Genomic DNA, 20,717 nt, shown 5'->3' on the forward strand with positions numbered 1-20,717 from the left:
AAAAGTTGGCCTCAATGTTAATCTATGGGACTTTTCAGGGTGGTTAATTGCCCCCGCAAGGGGCAATTAACCACCCACCCCTTAGAAAAGTCATACCACCCCATTCCCGATTAAGCCGCACGATTTGACACCTCATTCATGGGTCTAGGACAAACGGTGCGGGACTAGTTACGTGCCAAACTTTCATACGGAAGAAGAATAAAAATAAGTTTGCAAGATAACAGTAGTGATGCTTTGCTTCGCAAGCACCACTAAAAAAATAAGTTTGCAAGATAACAGTAGTGATGCTTTGCTTCGCAAGCACCACTAATAAGTTTGCAAGATAACAGTAGTGATGCTTTGCTGCGCAAGCACCACTAATGAGAGGCAATGCTGCTAGGTGGAATGCCACAGAAATAAAGTACAATGCCTGTCAGCCTTACATAACTTTACTGTGCACATAAAAATAATAATTGGATATCTGGCTGTTTACAAAAAAGCACATATCTATCCAGAGCTTTATCTTTAATACTAATATTATTATGTAATAATGTTTTATACATTCTTTTTATATTGCTTTTGCAGTGAACATACTATACATGGGAAAGGATTTTCTTTGAAACATGAAGTGAATGTAGAACCAATGTGCCCTTTGTTGATTAAAACAGCATGTTTTAAAAACTTGTCAATAAAACATTTTCTGGCAGCCTAATAGGTCGATAATTTGAATTGCTTCATTTTATGATCATGACAAATAATTTAAGGATTCTGTAATTAATAGTGAGTTTTCACTGTGGTACAGTATTTTTAGGCTTTTGAATTACAGTAGATTCAACCCACAACCATCATATAGCCAAGTACGCTGATAGCTAGATATCAAAGGTTTCTCTTTATCTCATCTGAGAGAGAACAGATCCCTCCACTGCAAACTAAAATGGTTAATATCCTATTTGTATCTGTACATTGTCAACCCACTTAAAGGACCAGTAACACTAAATTTTTTTCCCCCAAAATTCGTTAGTATAGAACGAAAAATAAACACCAAGGCAAATAAAACTTTTAAATTGCAAAGCCTTTATTAAGAGATAACTTACCAAAACGCCACTTCCTGTCCTCTTCTAAAACGGCGAAAGGGCGACCATCCATGCAGCGGCGTTCAACTTCTCCTCCCTGGCTATTCTAGTGACAGTATGTGAAGAGGAGACAGTGGTCCGCTCTGCAGCGCTTCCCCTATTCCCAGCAGTCAGACTTTGACTCCAGCCTTTCCTCCTCCGACGAGGAAGAAGAAGAGGAGGATGGCAGCCTCTGCCTCTCCAGCGGCAACCAGTCACTCGCTCACACGGGGGGTTGTAGGATGGGTCGGTACAAGAGGTCGGGAGCTGGGGGTGTACAATGTACTTCTCGAATCACATGGGACAAACTCCTCGCCTGCTGGAGCTCGATACAAGTGTGACCGACCTCATTCCCTCCAGTCTGCGCTAACTTGCGTCCGACCCCGACCCGGCGACCCCAGGAGGACGGACAGGAGCTGAGGGGGATTCAGTCGGGGAGATCAGATCTGCTGCATCAGATCTGCTGTAGCGCATCGACAGGTAGCAAGTGGTTCAGCGCTCCCACCTCATCCATGGATTCTGCAGCAACCGGAGTCTAAAATCGCCGGCTTCTTCTGCAGCAGCTGGGACTGCCAGCCCCAGGCACACTCAGATGGGCACATCAACGGGGAACAAGTGGGGTCGCCGGGTCGGGGTCGGACTCAAGTTAGCGCAGACTGGAGGGAATGAGGTCGGTCACACTTGTATCGAGCTCCAGCAGGCGAGGAGTTTGTCCTATGTGATTCGAGAAGTACATTGTACACCCCCTGCTCCCGACCTCTTGTACAGACCCATCCTACAACCCCCCGTGTGAGCGAGTGACTGGTTGCCGCTGGAGAGGCAGAGGCTTCCCTCCTCCTCTTCTTCTTCCTCGTCGGAGGAGGAAAGGCTGGAGTCAAAGTCTGACTGCTGGGAATAGGGGAAGCGCTGCAGAGCGGACCACTGCCTCCTCTTCACATACTGTCACTAGAATAGCCAGGGAGGAGAAGTTGAACGCCGCTGCATGGATGGTCGCCCTTTCGCCGTTTTAGAAGAGGACAGGAAGTGGAGTTTTGGTAAGTTATCTCTTAATAAAGGCTTTGCAATTTAAAAGTTTTATTTGCCTTGGTGTTTATTTTTCGTTCTATACTAACGAATTTTGGGGGGAAAAAATTTAGTGTTACTGGTCCTTTAATGTGTAAGCTCTACATAAGAAGCACTACAGAAATTATAAAAATATATATACATACAGTTCTTTTAAACTCATGGCAATTCTATTGATTTCCTCAGGCCTATACGTATAGGTAATATATCTAAATTTATTTTTATAGAAATCCAGGGTAACAATGACTCCAGGTAATATACAATATTTACTGTTGGAATTATAATAATTTGATATTTTATGTTGTTGCACCATAACATCATTGTGGCTGTTTACATGTGTAGGTCAAGGTGGAAAGTGCAACATATGGCAATCCATTATGTTTTTTTTAACTTTATGTCCTGCCTTGCATGAAGTAAACATTTTGATCATGATAATTGCTCAGGGTGTCTTTAAATGATCCTCAAACCTATTTTCTTTTATCTCTGGACAAAAAGTTTGATTTATACTTTGCAGAGGGAACCAACTTTATTTTGTTACCCTTATAACAATACAGAATTCAAGTCTTGGTGTTTCCTTTTAAGTGTAGAGTTCGAAATATGCAACAGTTGTGGGGATGTTAATGGTTAAAACATAGTTTAATGGATGATGAACAAAAGTGATATCAATGTGCAGTGTCAGGTGGAAGGTTAAACCTACTTGCATTGGGGTTCATTAAACGTAGTTAAAGTGCAAAGTCCCTCATTCTGACAGTAGTAATCACAAGGGTTCACTTTCTGGTCACAGCGCTGACTTTTAAACCCCAAAGAGCATCTGCAGAATTTCAGTAAAATACAACTGCAATGAATGATCTGCCCTGGTTTGTTTGATTCTATTGCATCAAAACGATGACACATTTTAATACAATATTTCTAAATATATACCACTTGTTGAAGAGCTAGTCCACTTTCAAATTAACTTTTGTTATTCTGTAGATAACAGTATTCTAAGAATATTTGCAATCGGCTTCATTTTCTGTATTGTTGTGTTTTTTTTTAAATATATACATATTTGTTATACAACTCATAGGCTTAGGTTTTAACTGCTATCTGCTTGGTAAAGTTGAATTATCCTAGCAAACAGTCATAAGTAGAAAAATAAGAATGGAATATCATTAGAAAAGGGCCAAAAAAAGGGTAAGCTATTTACTGTATATAAGTCTAACAAGAGACCAGAACCATAACAGATAGGGACTTATTCACTAAGGGTCGAATATCGAGGGTTAATTAACCCTCGATATTCGACTAGGAACTAAAATCCTTCGACTTCGAATATCGAAGTCGAAGGATTTAGCGCAGATAGTACGATCGCACGATTATTCCTTCGATCGAACGATTAAATCCTTCGAATCGAACGATTCGAAGGATTTAAATCCAACGATCGAAGGAATATCCTTCGATCAAAAAAGTTAGCCAAGCCTATGGGGACCTTCCCCATAGGCTAACATTGACTTCGGTAGCAAAGTTTCAAACGGTTCACTCAGGAAGTCAGCCAACACGCAGAGCTTGCTGCAAAGTGTTTTTATTCACGACATGTTTCGGGCTAAGCAGCCCTTTATCAAGTGTTATATACAGGCATACAAAGTGCATACATTTATAGTGTAGCAAGGAAGTGGTGTCATCACCTGGGTAGGCGGGTTAATTATCACAATTGGCATAAGTATTCATCTGGTACAGGTGTAAAGATAAAGTGCATAAAACAAAATAGAAACATGTATATCCACAATGGACGATATATTGGTGATCTGGGATGGGCCCCTATCCGGGTTTGAAGACATGGTACGAACCGCAAATCAAGCCCATCCTACCATTAAATTTACCACAGAAATAGGGGCACAGAAAATAAATTTTTTGGACGTCACCATAACAATTGAGAATGGGTTTATGAATACAAACCTGTACCGGAAAAGCACTGATAAAAACAATATTCTGCATGCCTCTAGCTATCACACACCCAATGTAATCAGGGCTATTCCGAAAGGCCAATTTATTAGAGCCCGGAGAATCTCCACACAAAAAAAAGAATACACAGTAGCATCTAATACCCTAAAAGAGAGATTTATTAAAAGAGGGTACAAACCCAAATTAATAGATACATGCGCCAAGGAGGTTCAAGAGATGCCCAGAGAAAATCTACTTACCTATAAGACTAAAAATGAACAAAAATGCCTTCCCTTTGTGAGCCAGTTCAATAAAAATAGCAAAGATATTGAACGCATAGTCCATAGATATTAGCCTATATTATTACAAGACAAATGCCTTAGAAATGTGAATGGGATATGTAGGATAAACTGGGAGATCAATTAAAACAAGGATCAAAGAACATAGAGGCAGTATACAGAACTTTAAAAAGGGAACATCGACAGATACAACAGTCGCAAGGCACTTTAATCTAGCAAACCATAATCTTACTCAATTAAAGTGGACAGTGCTAGAAACAATTCAACCACTGCAAAGAGGAGGTGATATGCAGAAATTCAGACTACAGAGAGAAGCTTTCTGGAGAAAAAAATTAGATACATTGCAACCAAAAGGGCTAAATGATTGCTGGAGCATAAAATGTTTTCTTGGATAATAAAAAGTTGTTTTCCCTAATAGGTGTGACTAACACTTTACCTTCTTCCTTTACAGATAAAGTTATTTTTGGGTACCCAATTTATACAAGCAAGAAATAGTGAATACTATACGTAGAATACAGATAAGGATTGTGGGTAAGACTAACGTTATCTAACTTTATCAAGTTTCTTTGGTAGGCCTAAATAGGGGGCAGTTCCATTTGTTTGTTTGCCTTCTTAGGCTTTTTGCAGCTGTACGATGAACTTTTGAAACAGTTTTGCAATACTACTATGGACATTGAAACTATGTTAATATCAGTATATGTACCATTGTGGATATACATGTTTCTATTTTGTTTTATGCACTTTATCTCTACACCTGTACCAGATGAATACTTATGCTAATTGTGATAATTAAACCGCCTACCCAGGTGATGACACCACTTCCTTGCTAAACTATAAATGTATGCACTTTGTATGCCTGTATATAACACTTGATAAAGGGCTGCTTAGCCCGAAACATGTCGTGAATAAAAATACTTTGCAGCAAGCTCTGCGTGTTGGCTGACTTCCTGAGTGAACCGTTTGAAACTTTGAATTTGACACACCTGTGGCGGGGGTGTCCACCAGGATTAACAGCCTTGAATGTACTACACTTAGTCACCTCTACAGAATTGACTTCGGTAGCTTTTAGATGGCGAACTAGGGGGTCAAAGTTTTTTTTAAAGAGACAGTACTTCGACTATCGAATGGTCGAATAGTCGAACGATTTTTACTTCGAATCCTTTGATTCAAAGTCGTAGTCGAAGGTCGAAGTAGCCCATTCGATGGTCGAAGTAGCCCAAAAAAAACTTCGAAATTCGAAGTTTTTTACCTTCGAATCCTTCACTCGAAGTTAGTGAATCGGCCCCTTAATCTGTGTTTCTGTTACTGGGGTCTGTGACCACCGGAAACCAGATATCATTAAGAGGCAAAACAGGAATGCTATTAATTTACTATACAAAGTAAATTAAGAAGACAAATAATAATAATAAAGACATTGCTCAGAATGGTCCCATCTATAACATAAAAAAGTTTGCAAAAAGTTATACATCCCCTTTAAATACAGATCTGTACAACAAAACAAAATAATTTCTCCTAAAATGGTGATTTTAAACATATTGGGACTCATTTGCTTTTTTTATTTATAACACTGGGCACATTTGCAACTTGGCAGTAACCTATGGCTGCCAATCATTTATTGTTTAATCTGCATGTGGCTGAAAAAAGCCAATAATTGATTAGTTATTATGGATTACTGGAGAAAACTAAAATTGTTTTCTAGGATGTACATTGACACAGAGATACTCACATGCAGGCAGGTATGTTGGTCTCTGGGTCCAGCTGACAAGTCCCACCATTATAGCAGTAACCGTCACACAGTTGACAGCTAGAGGCAATTTTTCCATTGCTGCAACTGTTAGGAGAAAGAAAATATGATGTAATTGTTCTCAAACTCCTTAATTCCAAAAGCTGATCTAACGTTCCCAAGTAAATATTTTAATCTGATCACATGTAAAGAAGTGACTGACTGTGAAAACACTATCTCCATGACAGGTCGGCCTTGGGCAATCATTTTTTAAGCAGCATGACAGCCAGCATATTTTTTTATTTCTCTCAGGCTACAATATTTGCCAACTGTTAGTTCAGATAAACAAGCAATGTTAATATTTACGTATGTTATACAAATATCTACCATAGATTCCCAAGAGACAATCCATCACTGTATACAGCTTCTATCTGCTTTGTATGCATGCCGTTTCAAACTAAACTTACACACAAAGAAGTGGATTGCATGATTTCATCTAATTTTCTGCTGTAATTTGCAAAAGTAAATCAATTTTTTTCTGTCAAAATTTCATAATGTCACATTAGCTTATTAACTGGAATTTATAAGTGGGAGTAGATAGGTGTTTAGATTATTACTAGTACAAAAAAAAATCTAATTTGCTATTATTCCATTTCAAAATATAGTATGCTTTGGAATTACAAATTTTGTGTAGCATATACTCTACACATATAATGAAGGAATCACATAAAATCCCCCTGTTAAATTACTCTTACATTGAGATATACAATGACTACTGGTTGGATCTTGCAATGAAAAAAACAGAGCATTGTTTATGAGTTTTACTGGAATATTTATCAGTGCTTAAATTTTTTTTAATAAAATGATGCATTTTTGACAACTTTTCCTAATGGATAAGATTGTAATAATTTAGCTCATTTATCTAAACATTTTCTCACTTGTTTTTCCCTTTGTAACCTACAGCTAAAATCTTCTTTCTCAGTTGAGGTAAATCAAACTTTCTCAAGACAAAATATAGTTCAACCCATCCTCTAAAGCAGGGGTGTCCAAAAGGTAGATTGGGATCTACCAGTAGACTTTCAGATGGTGATCAGTAGATCTCAAGACACTGTCAACAAACAGCTTGTCTAAAACATATATGTGTGTGTGTGTGTGTGTGTGTGTGTGTGTGTGTGTGTGTGTGTGTGTGTGTGTGTGTGTGTGTGTGTGTGTGTGTGTGTGTGTGTGTGTGTGTGTGTGTGTGTGTGTGTGTGTGTGTGTGTGTGTGTGTGTGTGTGTGTGTGTGTGTGTGTGTGTTAAAATATCTTTCTAGATTCTTCCCAGAATTTGTAACAGATTTTTTAACCATGTTTAATTATGGTAAACAGACATAACATTAATAACATCATCTTTTTTCAAAAAACATATTTTTTCTAAAGGTGCCAAAACATGGACTAAACTTGCTGTAAACAACTTCTGCTTAATTCATGTATACCAACTGTTGCAGTATACATGTCATTTAAGGTTTTCGAAGTTTTTTGCCGCCATTAAAAATACAATGTTCATTTAGAGTATTATCAATAATAAGGTAATGAGCCTTTACTATGGGGAGGAAAGGAAATAGAAGGATAAAAAGAGGGGACAGTAGGGTAATGCAAGGTCTAAAATTTATATTGTTATATTTAACAAACAACTATTTCTTATGTAAACTTAACATAATAAATATCTGAATGAAAAGCATGAAATAGGAGGATGATTTAGACAAGCTGTTTGGTGACTGTGCCTTGAGATATACTGATCACCAGCTAAAGGTCTACTGGTAGATCCTAATCTAATTTTTGGGCACCCCTGGTATAATGTTTGAAAAGAAAGTAACAGCCAAAATGTGGTGACAGCAAGGAATAACCATTGTCCTGCCCACCCTATGGGGTAAATTTATCAAAGAGTGAAGTTCAAAAGCCTTATTTATCAATGGGTGAAGTGAAACTTCACCCTTTGATAAATATGCCTATAAAAATCCCATAGAAATGAATGGAGAGTGGCGGAATTTGACTCTAGTGGCGGAACTTCACTATTAACTTCACTCTTTGATAAATATACCCCTATATGTTTCAGGATCACCAGGTTGGTTAAGGTTCAGTAACAGCATCAGATGTGTTTGATCACAGCTGAGCAGGAATGTTCTCCCCTAAACAAAGGTATTCTGGTTGCTTCCCTCACTTGCCCATCAGTTGATCTTGAGAGAGGTGGATAGTAGTGCTAAGCGAAATGGCAAATAAATGCATTGAAATTATTGGGAAGGCAAAATTACATTGCAGTTAAAGGAGAAGGAAAGGTTATAACTAAGGAAGCTTTATCAGAAAGGTCTATATAAATACACCATTTAACCTACAAAGTAATGCTGCTCTGAGTCCTCTATCAAAAGAAACACCACATTTCTTTCCTTCTACATATACATGGGCTTCTGTATCAGACTTCCTGTTTTCAGCTTAAACCGACAGGGCTAGGGCTTGAGCATGCTCGGTTTGCTCCTGTACCCCTCCTCCCCTCCCTGATGTAATCTGAGCCCAGAGCTATGAGTGAGCAGGGAGAGACTAAGACAGGAAGTGATGTCACACCAAGCAAAAATGGCAGCTGCTATCCTATACAAACAGAGAGCTTTTTACTCAGGTATGGTAAAGCATTCTACAGAATAAATAGAGAAATTTATTTTACTTACCGTAATTTCTATTTCTAAGTCACCTTCCATGGCAGCATTCACCAATATGAGTATTCCCGCCCACAGGCTACTGGACAGGAACGGGTTAACTTAATTAGTCTATAACATCCGCCCCACCGCCTTCCCCCTTTGTCTATGTTTCTTAGCTTCAGAAGGGAGGGAGATTGGTGAATGCTGCCATGGAAGGTGACTTGGAAATAGAAATTATGGTACGTAAAATAAATTTCTCTATTTCCCAAGCCACCCATGGCAGCAATTCACCAATATGAGAATTCCCATAGCTATAAGAAAGAAGGGAGGGACAACAATGCTTAAGCATTACACAACCTGTAAGACTTTCCTCCCAAATCTAGCATCTTGGGATAAAAGCACATTTAATTTATAATGTCTTATAAATGTATGTAAGGAAGACCATCTCGCTGCCTTACAAATCGCTTTTGGCGGAGCCCTGGCTTCAGTCACCCAGGAAGTAGCCAATGCTCTGGTAGAGTGAGCCTTTAAGTCTCCAGGAACCTCTCTGCCTGCTTTGTGGTATGAGAATACAATGCAACCAACGATCCAACGACTAATTATCGACTTCGAAGGCGCCATTCCTTTTTTTGAACCTCTAGGAATCACAAACAATCTATCAGTCTGCCTCAAAGAATTCATACGAGTCAAATAATAAGACAAAGCTCGAACTAGATCTAGAGTATGCCACTCTCGTTCTTGCTTATTACTTGGATTTGGGCAAAATGATGCTAAAGTCAATTCCAAGTCTCGATGAAATTGAGACATTACTTTAGGAAGAAACTGAAATGCCGGTCTTAGAACAACTTTATCTGGAAAGATCACCGTATCTGGCTCTTTCGCTGACAAGGCCTGGATCTCTCCTATTCTGCAGGCCGAAGTGATCGCCACCAGAAACAGTACTTTCATTGTAACATGCCAATCTGAGGCGCTTTCAATGGGTTCAAACGGAGCTGATGTTAATCCCTTTAAGACCAAAGGCAAATCCCACGGAGGGACCCTTAGCTTCCAAGAAGGTTTCACTCTCTTCAAAGCATTGAAAAACTGAACTACTAATGTCTCTTCAGCTAATGTCTTGCCTATTAATGCTGAAAGGGCTGAGATTTGACCTCTCAAAGTACTTACTCCCAGACCTCTTCGAAATCCCGCAAAGAGGAAATTCACCACCGATACTGCAGACGGTATCCTTGGATTGAATCCTGAATTCTCTGCAAATTTAAAAAAACAAGCCCACACTCGGTAATATCGATTTGACGTGGACTTTTTGCTGGATATCAACAATAAATCCGTTAATTCAGCCTCACATCCTGCCTTCTCGAGCCTCTGCCTTTCAATTTCCATGCCGTCAGCGACAGACGGCCCCCATCCTGAAAGGGTAACGGAGCCTGCATCAACAGGTCTCTTAGAGGTGGCAACCTCATTGGAGGCTGCACTGCCATCTGCCTCAGAAGAGGGAACCAAGGGTGTCTCGGCCAATATGGAACCACTGCAACTACTAAGGCCTCTTCCATGTCTATTTTCTTCAACACCCTCCAAATCATTGGAAAGGGTGGAAAAAAATACCCGAATATCTCTTTCCAGTTCTGGATCAATGCATCCACTCCACTGGACTTCAGAGACGGGTTTCTCGAAAAGAATGTCCTGCATTTGAAATTCTGATCCAAGGCCATCAGGTCTACCTCTGGGTTTCCCATCTCCTGTACTATGTCTTGGAACACACTGCAGGTTTCAGACACCACTCTCCAGGATCTATGATATTCCGACTTCGGAAGTCAGCCTGCACATAAATGGCTGTGAGACCTTCTAGGTTCACCTCTGCCCATGATATGATGGTCTCTACTTCCTTGAGCAACTGACCATGATCTGTATTGTAGAGGAAAAAAGTACTAGAAGGAACATACATTCCTTGACAGACACCTCTAACTTCCGTTTGAAGGATCCTACTTTGTCTATAATCTGTGATATCTTCTGTACTGGAAGCGACACTGTCCCCTGGAGTGCGTCCAATTCTGCGCCCAGAAATACAAGGTTTTGTGTTGGCACTAAATGGCTTTTTTTGCCAATTTATTACCCAACCAAACTCCTGAAGGACAGCAATCTCCCTGTCCCTGCTTCTTCCTGCCTCCTCCCTTGAATCGGTGACCAACAAGATGTTGTCTAAATAGTGGAAAGCGGACACCCTTCCACCCTCAGGAGGGCTATTATTGTCACTAGAACAAGGCCGAACGGTAGACATGTGAATTGCACATGCTGATCTTGAAACATGAACCGCAGAAATTTTCTGTGGGGGCAGTACATCGGTACATGAAAGTATGCGTCCTTGAGGTCTAACTTGACTAGCCATGCTTGCAGGGAAACTGCTACAATTATTGAAGCAAGAGATTCCATCTTGAATTTTCTGCAATTTATCAACTGATTTAATGGACGTAAATATGACCTAGTTTGGACCTTATTGTCCCAAATGAACCTAATGTCCAAAATAAAGCTGAAGTAGCCCTTAATCAAATGTTCCAAAAAAACGCACATAAAAATTAACAGACATGCAAAAGCAAAAAACAGTCTTAGTCTGAATTGAACCCTGGACCCTAGGGACAGATTTACCTATATATGTGTGAAATTAGAACTCACCATCACCACAAACAAACTTACCAAACTTTCTATTCATTCCTAAGGGATTTTAGAAGCTCATTTTTCAATGGATGAAAGATCGAAAAATTACAAATTACGAAAAATAGGAAGTAGGTGGGTTTTCCTGTGGTAAGGTTTATAAGGCAGCCTACCATCTTAAAGAACAAAGTCAAGCAGTGGAAGACTGTTCTAAGCAACAGCCATTAGCCAAGATACTTTCTAAACTAGAAATGCTACCATGTGGACAAGGTACTAAATCATACTGTGTATGGATTTATGTGTACTTGATGCCATTTACTGTGTTGTATTAATTACGGTCAGTTATATTCCTCTTTGACAATGACCTACAAATCTCTGTTATCATGTGGGGATTACCTGTTTTACTAACTATCCTCCTGGGATTGGCAATTTTATTGTTAACTGTTAAAGAAAAATAGAAAACTTTATTTTGCCTATTTTCTCTCCTTGTTCGCCCTTTAGCATCAGTTTGGGGGTAGAATATTGATCCATCATTTTTATTTTAGGTTGAAAACAATAAAAATGAACTGCCCTTCCTAAATATGAATTATGCATTATGCCTATGTTGTTAAAAATCACTTCTCATCAGTTATTCCTCTCCCTTCCAATCCCCCAGAACCCAGAGCAGTTCAAGTAAGGGCATGGCCTTTGAGGCCATAGCTATTTTACTATATGACTTCACATTATTTACTTTAGGTATAGCTCATCAATCACATTGTATAATTGTTTAGTCCTACAAGTCCACTTTCAGGCACAGTTACTTAAAAGGTAGCTCCATTACTAGTGCTATAATTCAATAGTTCACAATGTGCGTACTTGAAGTTAATCTTGAGCTTCTAATAACAGTTCAGAAAAAAAAAGAACTAAGTGTGCTGGCATTATAAGTTCAACAGAGTATGAACATTTTGTGTCTATTTTTAATTAATGTATTCTGTGGATCCAATGCATTATACATTTTCCAACAATATTAATAAATGTACAGTGGGAATATATCATAAGATCTGTAAACAACAATGGCATTTGTGCCACAGTTAATGCTCATGTTGCTTACCAATACAACAGGATTAGAGTAGTCTGGTCTTAATATAAGAAGAGAATTTCAAGCTTTTGTTTGCTTTTGTTGCAGTACACCCAGCATAAAGAGTACAGATGCAGTTCTGTACACTGTGAAGCATGTTGGACTCATCAGCTTGTATGTGTTATTTACACAGAAAAATAGATATAAAGGATGCTGTGCACTGCAGTTTACTTGTAGTAGAGATCATCTGTATGTAATCCACCTCCAACTGATGGTTTATAAAGAAATTTAAAACAAATATTGTTTAATAATTGCATCCAAGTTGTGAAGTTGCCTTGAACATATTTATCATAGAATGTGAGCCATGCAATATAAAGCCTTTGGAAAACAGGAGGTATTTACATGCCTCATGCTACACACGTGGCACTGGCTTAATACCAAAAATTTGATTTTAACTCTCACATAAGGCATTATGGGCAGAAACATGCAAATCACTCCTTTATGTCCCTGTGGCCAACTATACATCCAGAACTGCTGGTTTATAGCACAGATACAGCCTAATGGCTCAGAGCCATATATCCAAACTTGCAGACAGCCTGTTTTGATCTTGTTAGATCTCATCAGTGCAAACCATATTAGAACATGGTTTCTGAGTGGGTAGATACTAACCCCACATATCCCACCTTACGCGTTTCGCACCCTCCGGCGCTTAGTCATAGGCGTGTCTGTCAGTAAGCAATCGAGTACAGAATTTAAACCCAGGTGATCCCACCCCTTTTTTTTTAAATGTGATTACCAATAAATGATTTGTTTTTACTCTAAGAGGCCTTGGGACATATATCTTTTTTGATATAAACCTTTTTGCAGTTTGATTGCCTTTGGAACTGGGGCGGGTCCCTTCGGCCTGGTTGAATTGTCATATGGACTCCCCACCCCCCAATTGACTGAGTGGGTAGGACTTGGAGAGTAGTGAAGCAGAGGAAAACACTTGATTAGGGGGAGATAGGCTAAAAGGAGCCAAATAGCCCTTTGCAATGCAAGATATCCAGGGGTTTATTTACTAAAATATGAAAATGTAATTATTTTATTAAAACCACTTTGACCAAACTCACATTTCTAACTTATACATCAATAAAGTAACTGGAAAATATCTGGTGAGTAAAAAGACTGAAGAAAATGATGAGAAATTCAGAATCATACTTTTTTTTGGATTTGACGCCCAAGAAACCACTAATTCTTCAGAATACTGTATGAAACCCATGATCATGATATCTTCCAATTGTACATGGGACATCTGCCATTAACCTCTAGATGACCTTGGCAGGTTTGAGATGGAGTACTTTTTTATTCTGGCTTTTAGCAGCCTCTGGGTTTAATAAATCACAAATATTTTAGTTTTTTTCTCACGGAAAATTGTGTTTCCCCTTTAAAACTCTGTCCAGAAAAAAATTTGACTTTAATAAATAACCTCCACAGTGTAAAGCCTTCTGAAAACAGAATGTATTTACATGGACATATGACTCTGAACTATTAGGCTGTATCTGTGCTATAAAACCAGCTTTTCTGGATGGATAGTTGGCCACAGGGACATACAGGAGTGATTTGCATGTCTCCGCCCATAATGGCTTATGTGAAAGTTATAATTTTTCAGAAGGCTTTACACTGCATTGTGAAGGGCTTTTTGGCTATTTTTAGCCCATCTCACCCTAACCAGGTTGGTTTCTCTCTTCTCTGTTATAGAATCTAATAAATAGAAATAATTAGATCCTCAGTGAACTAAGGGTTCTGAGGGCCTCCTGAGTCAATATTAGAAATTATTTAGTAATGAATACTAATATTAGAGCAAAGAGTAACCAATATAGTAAAATAAAACAAAATGTGCTGATAATAAACCACCAAAATACCATCAACCTAATTTACAAAAAATGGAATAAGGAAAAAAATGCAAAGTGCACACTTTTTTGGCCCTTGCCCTATGTGTTGCTCCTTGAAATGCAACTCTTTGGGGTCATTTACATTTCACTGCATGAGGAAACCTAGCTTCTTATAGCAGTCTTAATATTTAGGGCTCTAGGTCAAGCTAATTCTTGCATAAGACTTTTTAATCAGGCATATATTTTACCCCTCTGACTCCAGCACTTCTGTCCCTTTAATTTAAAAATCAGCCTTTTTTCACAGGTGACAAATATTTGGCTCACTAGGTGTTTAAATATTTTGTTTCTCCTGTAACATTGGGAGGGTAAAAAAATAAAACAGCAGATGAGGCATAATAGGAAATGTACTGTATGCCCCCCCCAAGATGCAGAAGGAAAAGTTAGCCAAATGACTGTCCATATTATTTCATATTTTACCACAAATACTTATGATATATATATTTAAAGATCAATTAATCGTGAAAGGGAACAGTCATGAATATATTTTATTCATTAAAGAAAAAAAAAATCCAGTAGTCCAAGAGAACAGTTTCTTTACAATCTGTACAACTGCCTTTCGGGCTTCTTTCTATACAAATGTTTAATTTCTCCAGTGTAATTCCTGAGCTTCTGTCTAAGCATTCCTTTGTAACAAGGCACCTATTACCTCCAGGTTTATCAACATATCCGCTGAAGTCATAACAGTTACTACTCCAGTTGAGACATGATCCTCTGTAATACTGCCAAACCGCTTTAATAAACGAAATTGTTATTACTTGAGAAACAGTTTTTCTTCCAGGCAGAAAAAAATATTAGAGTGAAAACAAAACATAGCAAGACTTGACACCAGAGGATAAAACAAGCGTATAATGGTAAGCTACATAAGATATTAACTCTGTTCATCTTTCCAAACTGTACTCAACCTGAAAGAATTAAAGAATTAAAGTGTGTTTTGAAAATGCTACTGATTTTTAGTGCATTATACACCCTTAACAGAATTCTGGGAATCAGATTTCTACATATACTGGAGTCCACAAAGTGAAAATATTTCCCAAATGCTTGAATTCATAAAAACATAAAATAAGCTTACATACAAAGAAAATCTGCAGAAAATTAAAATGTTGTGAAATTACACTTAAGTACACTTACTTGCAAATTACATCATAACTGTTCTTGTTGATAATGCAGAGACCTCCATGGCATCTCAGACATTTGTCCACTTCACATTTTGTTCCTTCATACCTTATGGGGCACACACATTCAACGCTTCCATCATCAGCAATGGTGCAAGACTCAGAGTTTACACAATAATGATGGCACACATCTATAATAAGCATGAGTAGACAGAATAATTTGGTCATAATTCAATATGATATGATGACAAAACCTCAAATAAAAACCCAATCAAGTGGTATTCCAAGATGGCCATCACAAGGGCTAATCCCGTACAATATACAATTTGGGTATAATATGAACAGATACTAGAATAAACTTTTACCCTCCCCCCTACAAAATAAAAAATAAAATTATACTAAAAAGGAAAACTTGAACCAAATATACCTTTTTGTAGTAACAATACACATTTGGGGTGCAATAATATTAAAAATTAACCAAAAATGAAAATAACATATTTAAAAATGAATGAAGTCTTGAGATGGACAGGTTTTTAAAGATTGCATATATATAGTTATTTGGTCATTGGTTTTATGACTGTGCCAACATATATGTAACTATTACTTCTAAAACATCAGCAGAGGTGTGACACCAGATTTATCAAAGGAGCACAACTTGGTATAATTTGCAACCTCAGGGTGGTTCTTCTATCAACAGTAGGTAGGGGTTGACACACACATACAAAATATTGATAACAGATGACTGGCTGATATCTTTGCAGGTTTGCAATTTTCTTAATACATATTTATTCCAAATCAGTATATAATGGGGCAAATCAAAATAATTAATTTTGCTTGTTTCAAAGTGAACTTTCCCCTTAGCAGTATTTTATACACCAAAATGCAATACAGAGCTATCGAAAGTATATAGTAACAGAACATCTATGCAGATTTGGTAGTCTACGATTTAATATGGCGAGGGTAGAGTTCATGTCATTTGTTATTGCTTTTATAAATAAAAATCCAATGGCTGCCAGTTAGAGGTTTCTGTAGTAATATATATTCATAGACCTGTTGAAGAAACTTTTGCTTAAACAGGTATGGGATCAGTTATCCAGAAATCCAAAATCAAGAAAGTTCTGAATTATGGAAAGGCCATCGCCCATAGACTCTATTTTATCCAAATAATTCACATTTTTTTACGTGATTTCCTTTTTCTCTGTAATTACAAAATGGTACCTTGTACATGTTCCAAACTAATGTATAATTAAGCCTTATAGAAGACTGAACCAGCCCATTGGGTTTATTTAATGTTTTCATGATTTTCTATTAGATTTAAGGTATGAGGATCCATATTACAGAAAGATATGTTACCAGGAAATGTCCAGCTCTTGGGCATTCTGGATAATAGGTCCCAAACCTGTATAACAATAAGGTCATTTTAAAGTATATACTGTATACTGTGATATATATTTTTTTTAACTTACGAAATTGGCATCGATCTCCTGTATATTCATTAAGGCATTGACAGTAAGGTTGATTGCCAGCAGACACACTGCATGTACCACCATTCTGACAGAACTGTTCACAGACTTTTCGTCCACAGTTGGGTCCTGTAAACCCAGCTGCACAAGTGCATGTTGGTCTTCCTGCAAGAAATGTACAGTTGTTCATAGGCAGCCAGGCTGATTTTTTTTTATACACAAATACATTTTTTATTTACTGAAAATAAAGTAAAAGAAGATACTAGGTATATATTGCCTTTTAAGTGTAATTTACCTTTTTATAATACCAATTGCTTAATGCTATTGTTTATTTGCACCCATATCTAATAAAAAAGTCACTGGTTCCTAAACTGTAGAAGACGCCCTTCATTGAAACCAACTTTGTGAATAGAGCAGCCATCTTAAATGGTAGCAGATGGAGTCCATCCCCACTTCAGTATCTCTCGTGCTAAAAAAGGATGACGTTGGTGACAAACTTGATCTCTAAAACCCATGCCTTTATTACAGTTCAGTCAAAAAATACTAAGCTGTGATAGCATAAATGGTGTTGGCTCAATATTTTTTTTGTTTAACAGGATCCCACTGATCGTCACTGATATCCAATTTTAAACAGTGATAGAAAACTCCAATAAATCAATGCTATGAATTGTGACATTGTTACTCATAATATTTTCATTGTCATCTTTTCTTCTAATCAATGTGTTATAATATCAAAACAGATCAAATACATGTACGCGTGATTCATCATCAAGACATACATTTTAAATAATGTGTCCAATGCTGAAAGTCTGTCATCAGACTGAAAGTTAATATTAAGGAGCACTTTTAGTAAGGGGCAGATTGATCAAAGGTCGAGGTGAAATTTGTAAGTGAAAAATTTCGAATTTCGAGCTATTTTTTGTGTACTTTTGAAGTAGTCTCTTTAAAACTTTGACTTCCACCATTCGCCACCTAAAAGCTGCTGAAGTGCTGTTTTAGCCTATGGTGGACCTCCTACAACCTGTATTGAGGCAATTGGGGGAGTTTGGGAGATCGAAGTTCGAAGTTAAAAAAACTTCGAATAGTAAGATTCGAAGTAAGCCGAATTCGGCCCAATTCGACCCCAAAAAACTCAGACCACCAATCGGTTGGTCTTTCTGAATTCGAAGTTTGACGTTTTTTCAACCTTTGACCTTTGATAAATATGCCCCTAAGGGTCGAATTTCAAAGTGTTAAAACCGTTAGCCGTTTTCAATCAAATTCAAATCATTCGATCGAATGTAGAAATCGTTCGAATCGTTTCGAACGATTTAATTGATCCATTGAACGATTTTTCAAAAAAACAAACTTTGACTTCTAAAAACGTAGCCAAATACTGGCTATAGGTTCTAGGAGGTCCCCATAGGCTAACATAGCAATTCAGCAGGTTTAAGGTTGCGAAGTGTTGAAGTAGAAGTTTTTTAAAGAGACAGTACTTGGATTTTCGAATGGTCGAATATTCAAAGTTTTTTCTATTCAAATCTAATTTTGGCCTATTCGATGGTCAAAGTATCCAAAAATTTGTTTTTGAATTTGGAATTTGGAAATTCGCTTTGAATTCCCTTCGACCCTTAGTAAATGTGCCCCTAAGTCTTACCCTATCCATACATGCACCAATATAATTAGGCAAGTTAGAGTTTAGTACATGACCAGCAATGCATATACTGTATGGATCCCTATTCATGAGGTTTAAGGAACCTTCCTAAGATACCTTTGGAATTTTGTTGTTTTTCAGATAGAAAATCTATTCTGCCAGTGCTTCTCATTTGACTATGAACAATGGATGCACCGAATCCACTATTTTGGATTCAGCCGAACCCCCGAATCCTTTGCGAAAGATTCAGCCAAATACCGAACCAAACCTGAATCCTAATTTGCATGTGCAAATTAGGGGTGGGAAGGTAAGCACATATTTTACTTCCTTGCTTTGTGCCAAAAAGTCATGTGACTTCCCTCCCACCCCTAATTTGCATATGCTAATTAGGATTCGGATTCGGTTCAGAATTCGGCCGAATCCCGAACTGAATCCTGGATTCGGTGCATCCCTACTATAAACACAATACTGAAAAATTACAGGGATCTCAGCTCTGTTTCACTTCCATTTGTATGTGCTCAGTTCAGTTTCAAGTCAAGTAAAACTATTATTTTATTTTGCTGTTAGTATAAGTGGGCAAGATCTGTTATTGAAGCCAGTGTCTGGTTTATAATATCAGCATCCCAATACCAAATTGAAATGCTCCAGAACTGAAAGTTAAAAAATTAAGATTAGGAATAATACACAGTACATCAAAAAGGGCAAATTATTACACATTGCCAGCCCATATTTTTTAATGATTCATCACCAGCTTTTTTTTGTTTTAAGATCATCAATTTTTGGCTTATGGCATTGCATTGACATATAATATTTCTTCTTACCTGCATGCGTTGCATAAGATTTTGTAATCTTTCAACATACATACATTAACAGTGAAAAATGTTCTCAGTTTAAATTCTGATCTTGTGCATATTTTCGTTATCTGGGTCACCAGCTATCCAACTAACTGTAAAAATATAATAGAAGCCAATTGTGCTGGTTGAAAGACAAGTGACAGGCAATTTCATGCCATAAAGTTTTTTCTGCTTAGTATTGGAGCAAGACATGGAATGCCTTACTTTTTATTCTGCTGCTTTTATTCAATGTGACATTAAAAAGTATTTCTTATACGCAGCTTTTATATTTTAATAAATATTCTTAAATTGTTATAAACTCATCACCAAATATATATTTTTTTATTTTTCCCCTCCCCTATTAAACAGTTCCAGCTCTGTTTCTCATATGAACCAGAAGCTATTAAATCACTTTCTAATTTCCTATAAAATAAAAACAATATTATTGTTCAGTTTTCAATGGTTGCAAATCTTATTTTCTGAGACCTTTATGCTGTTAATGCTCATTACTGATGGAATTGCATTAATTTGGTTTGCTAAAGAACTTTTTTGACTAAATCTAAAGTTTTAATTATGTCTCTCAGATGTGTGCATTTAATTAACTGATGACATTTTCCTGGTGCAATTATTGTAGTTCAATACAACTGTCATAAACTTATAAATTTTAATTAAAGCTGCCCCAAACTCTAGTTACTTAATGTCCACACAGGAATTTGCCAAATGGCTTAACAGTAAGTAAACCAACAATGAATAAATCACAAGTGGGATTTGTTTAACAATTTAACATTTGGGTAGAGATAATGAGATTTTACAATACACTATGTCACACAATAACTGAATAGCATCATGCTGTGAAAAATACAGTTTAGTGAATCTTGAATATTTTAATTGTTTGTTGTATTATACTTTAAAATATTCAAATGTATCAATTGCAATAGAAAAATAGATTCATTTTAGATATATCATTTACATATATAGTGTTATCTGGGTTGAAAAGCAAAATCTGTGTGTTACTTACTTCTTAGTATTTATATCTTATTATTATTATTGCATATTTTTAATTTTCCCTTTGATCCTTTATTATCTAACTTACCTATTGGCTATGGCTTCCAAATGGGTAAAACATTTAAAGGGTCATTAGCCATCAAAATTTAAATCCTCTCTCATTCTATGCACCTGTTAACAAAACAGGCAACTATCATCTATCATCATAAGAGAAAATCTAGAAAACATTTTGATGGGATTTGTTACATTTAGATTCCTTATGGGGCATATTTAT

At 37.2% G+C, this 20,717-nt stretch overlaps 1 protein-coding gene across 1 annotated transcript in view; it reads right to left on the reverse strand.

Moving 5' to 3' along the window:
• The window catches only part of LOC108702259 (low-density lipoprotein receptor-related protein 1B-like), a 724,128-nt gene that overhangs the window by 12,590 nt on the left and 690,821 nt on the right, over positions 1 to 20,717 (reverse strand). The window contains exons 83-85 of the mRNA XM_041578093.1: positions 16,976 to 17,137; positions 15,526 to 15,700; positions 6,096 to 6,200 (exon numbers count right to left, since the gene is read on the reverse strand). Of these exons, the coding sequence (XP_041434027.1) occupies positions 6,096 to 6,200; positions 15,526 to 15,700; positions 16,976 to 17,137 (442 nt within the window). The remainder of the gene's footprint in view (positions 1 to 6,095; positions 6,201 to 15,525; positions 15,701 to 16,975; positions 17,138 to 20,717) is intronic.

This window comes from Xenopus laevis, chromosome 9_10S (genome assembly GCF_017654675.1).
Source record: "Xenopus laevis strain J_2021 chromosome 9_10S, Xenopus_laevis_v10.1, whole genome shotgun sequence".
NCBI lineage: Eukaryota > Metazoa > Chordata > Amphibia > Anura > Pipidae > Xenopus > Xenopus laevis.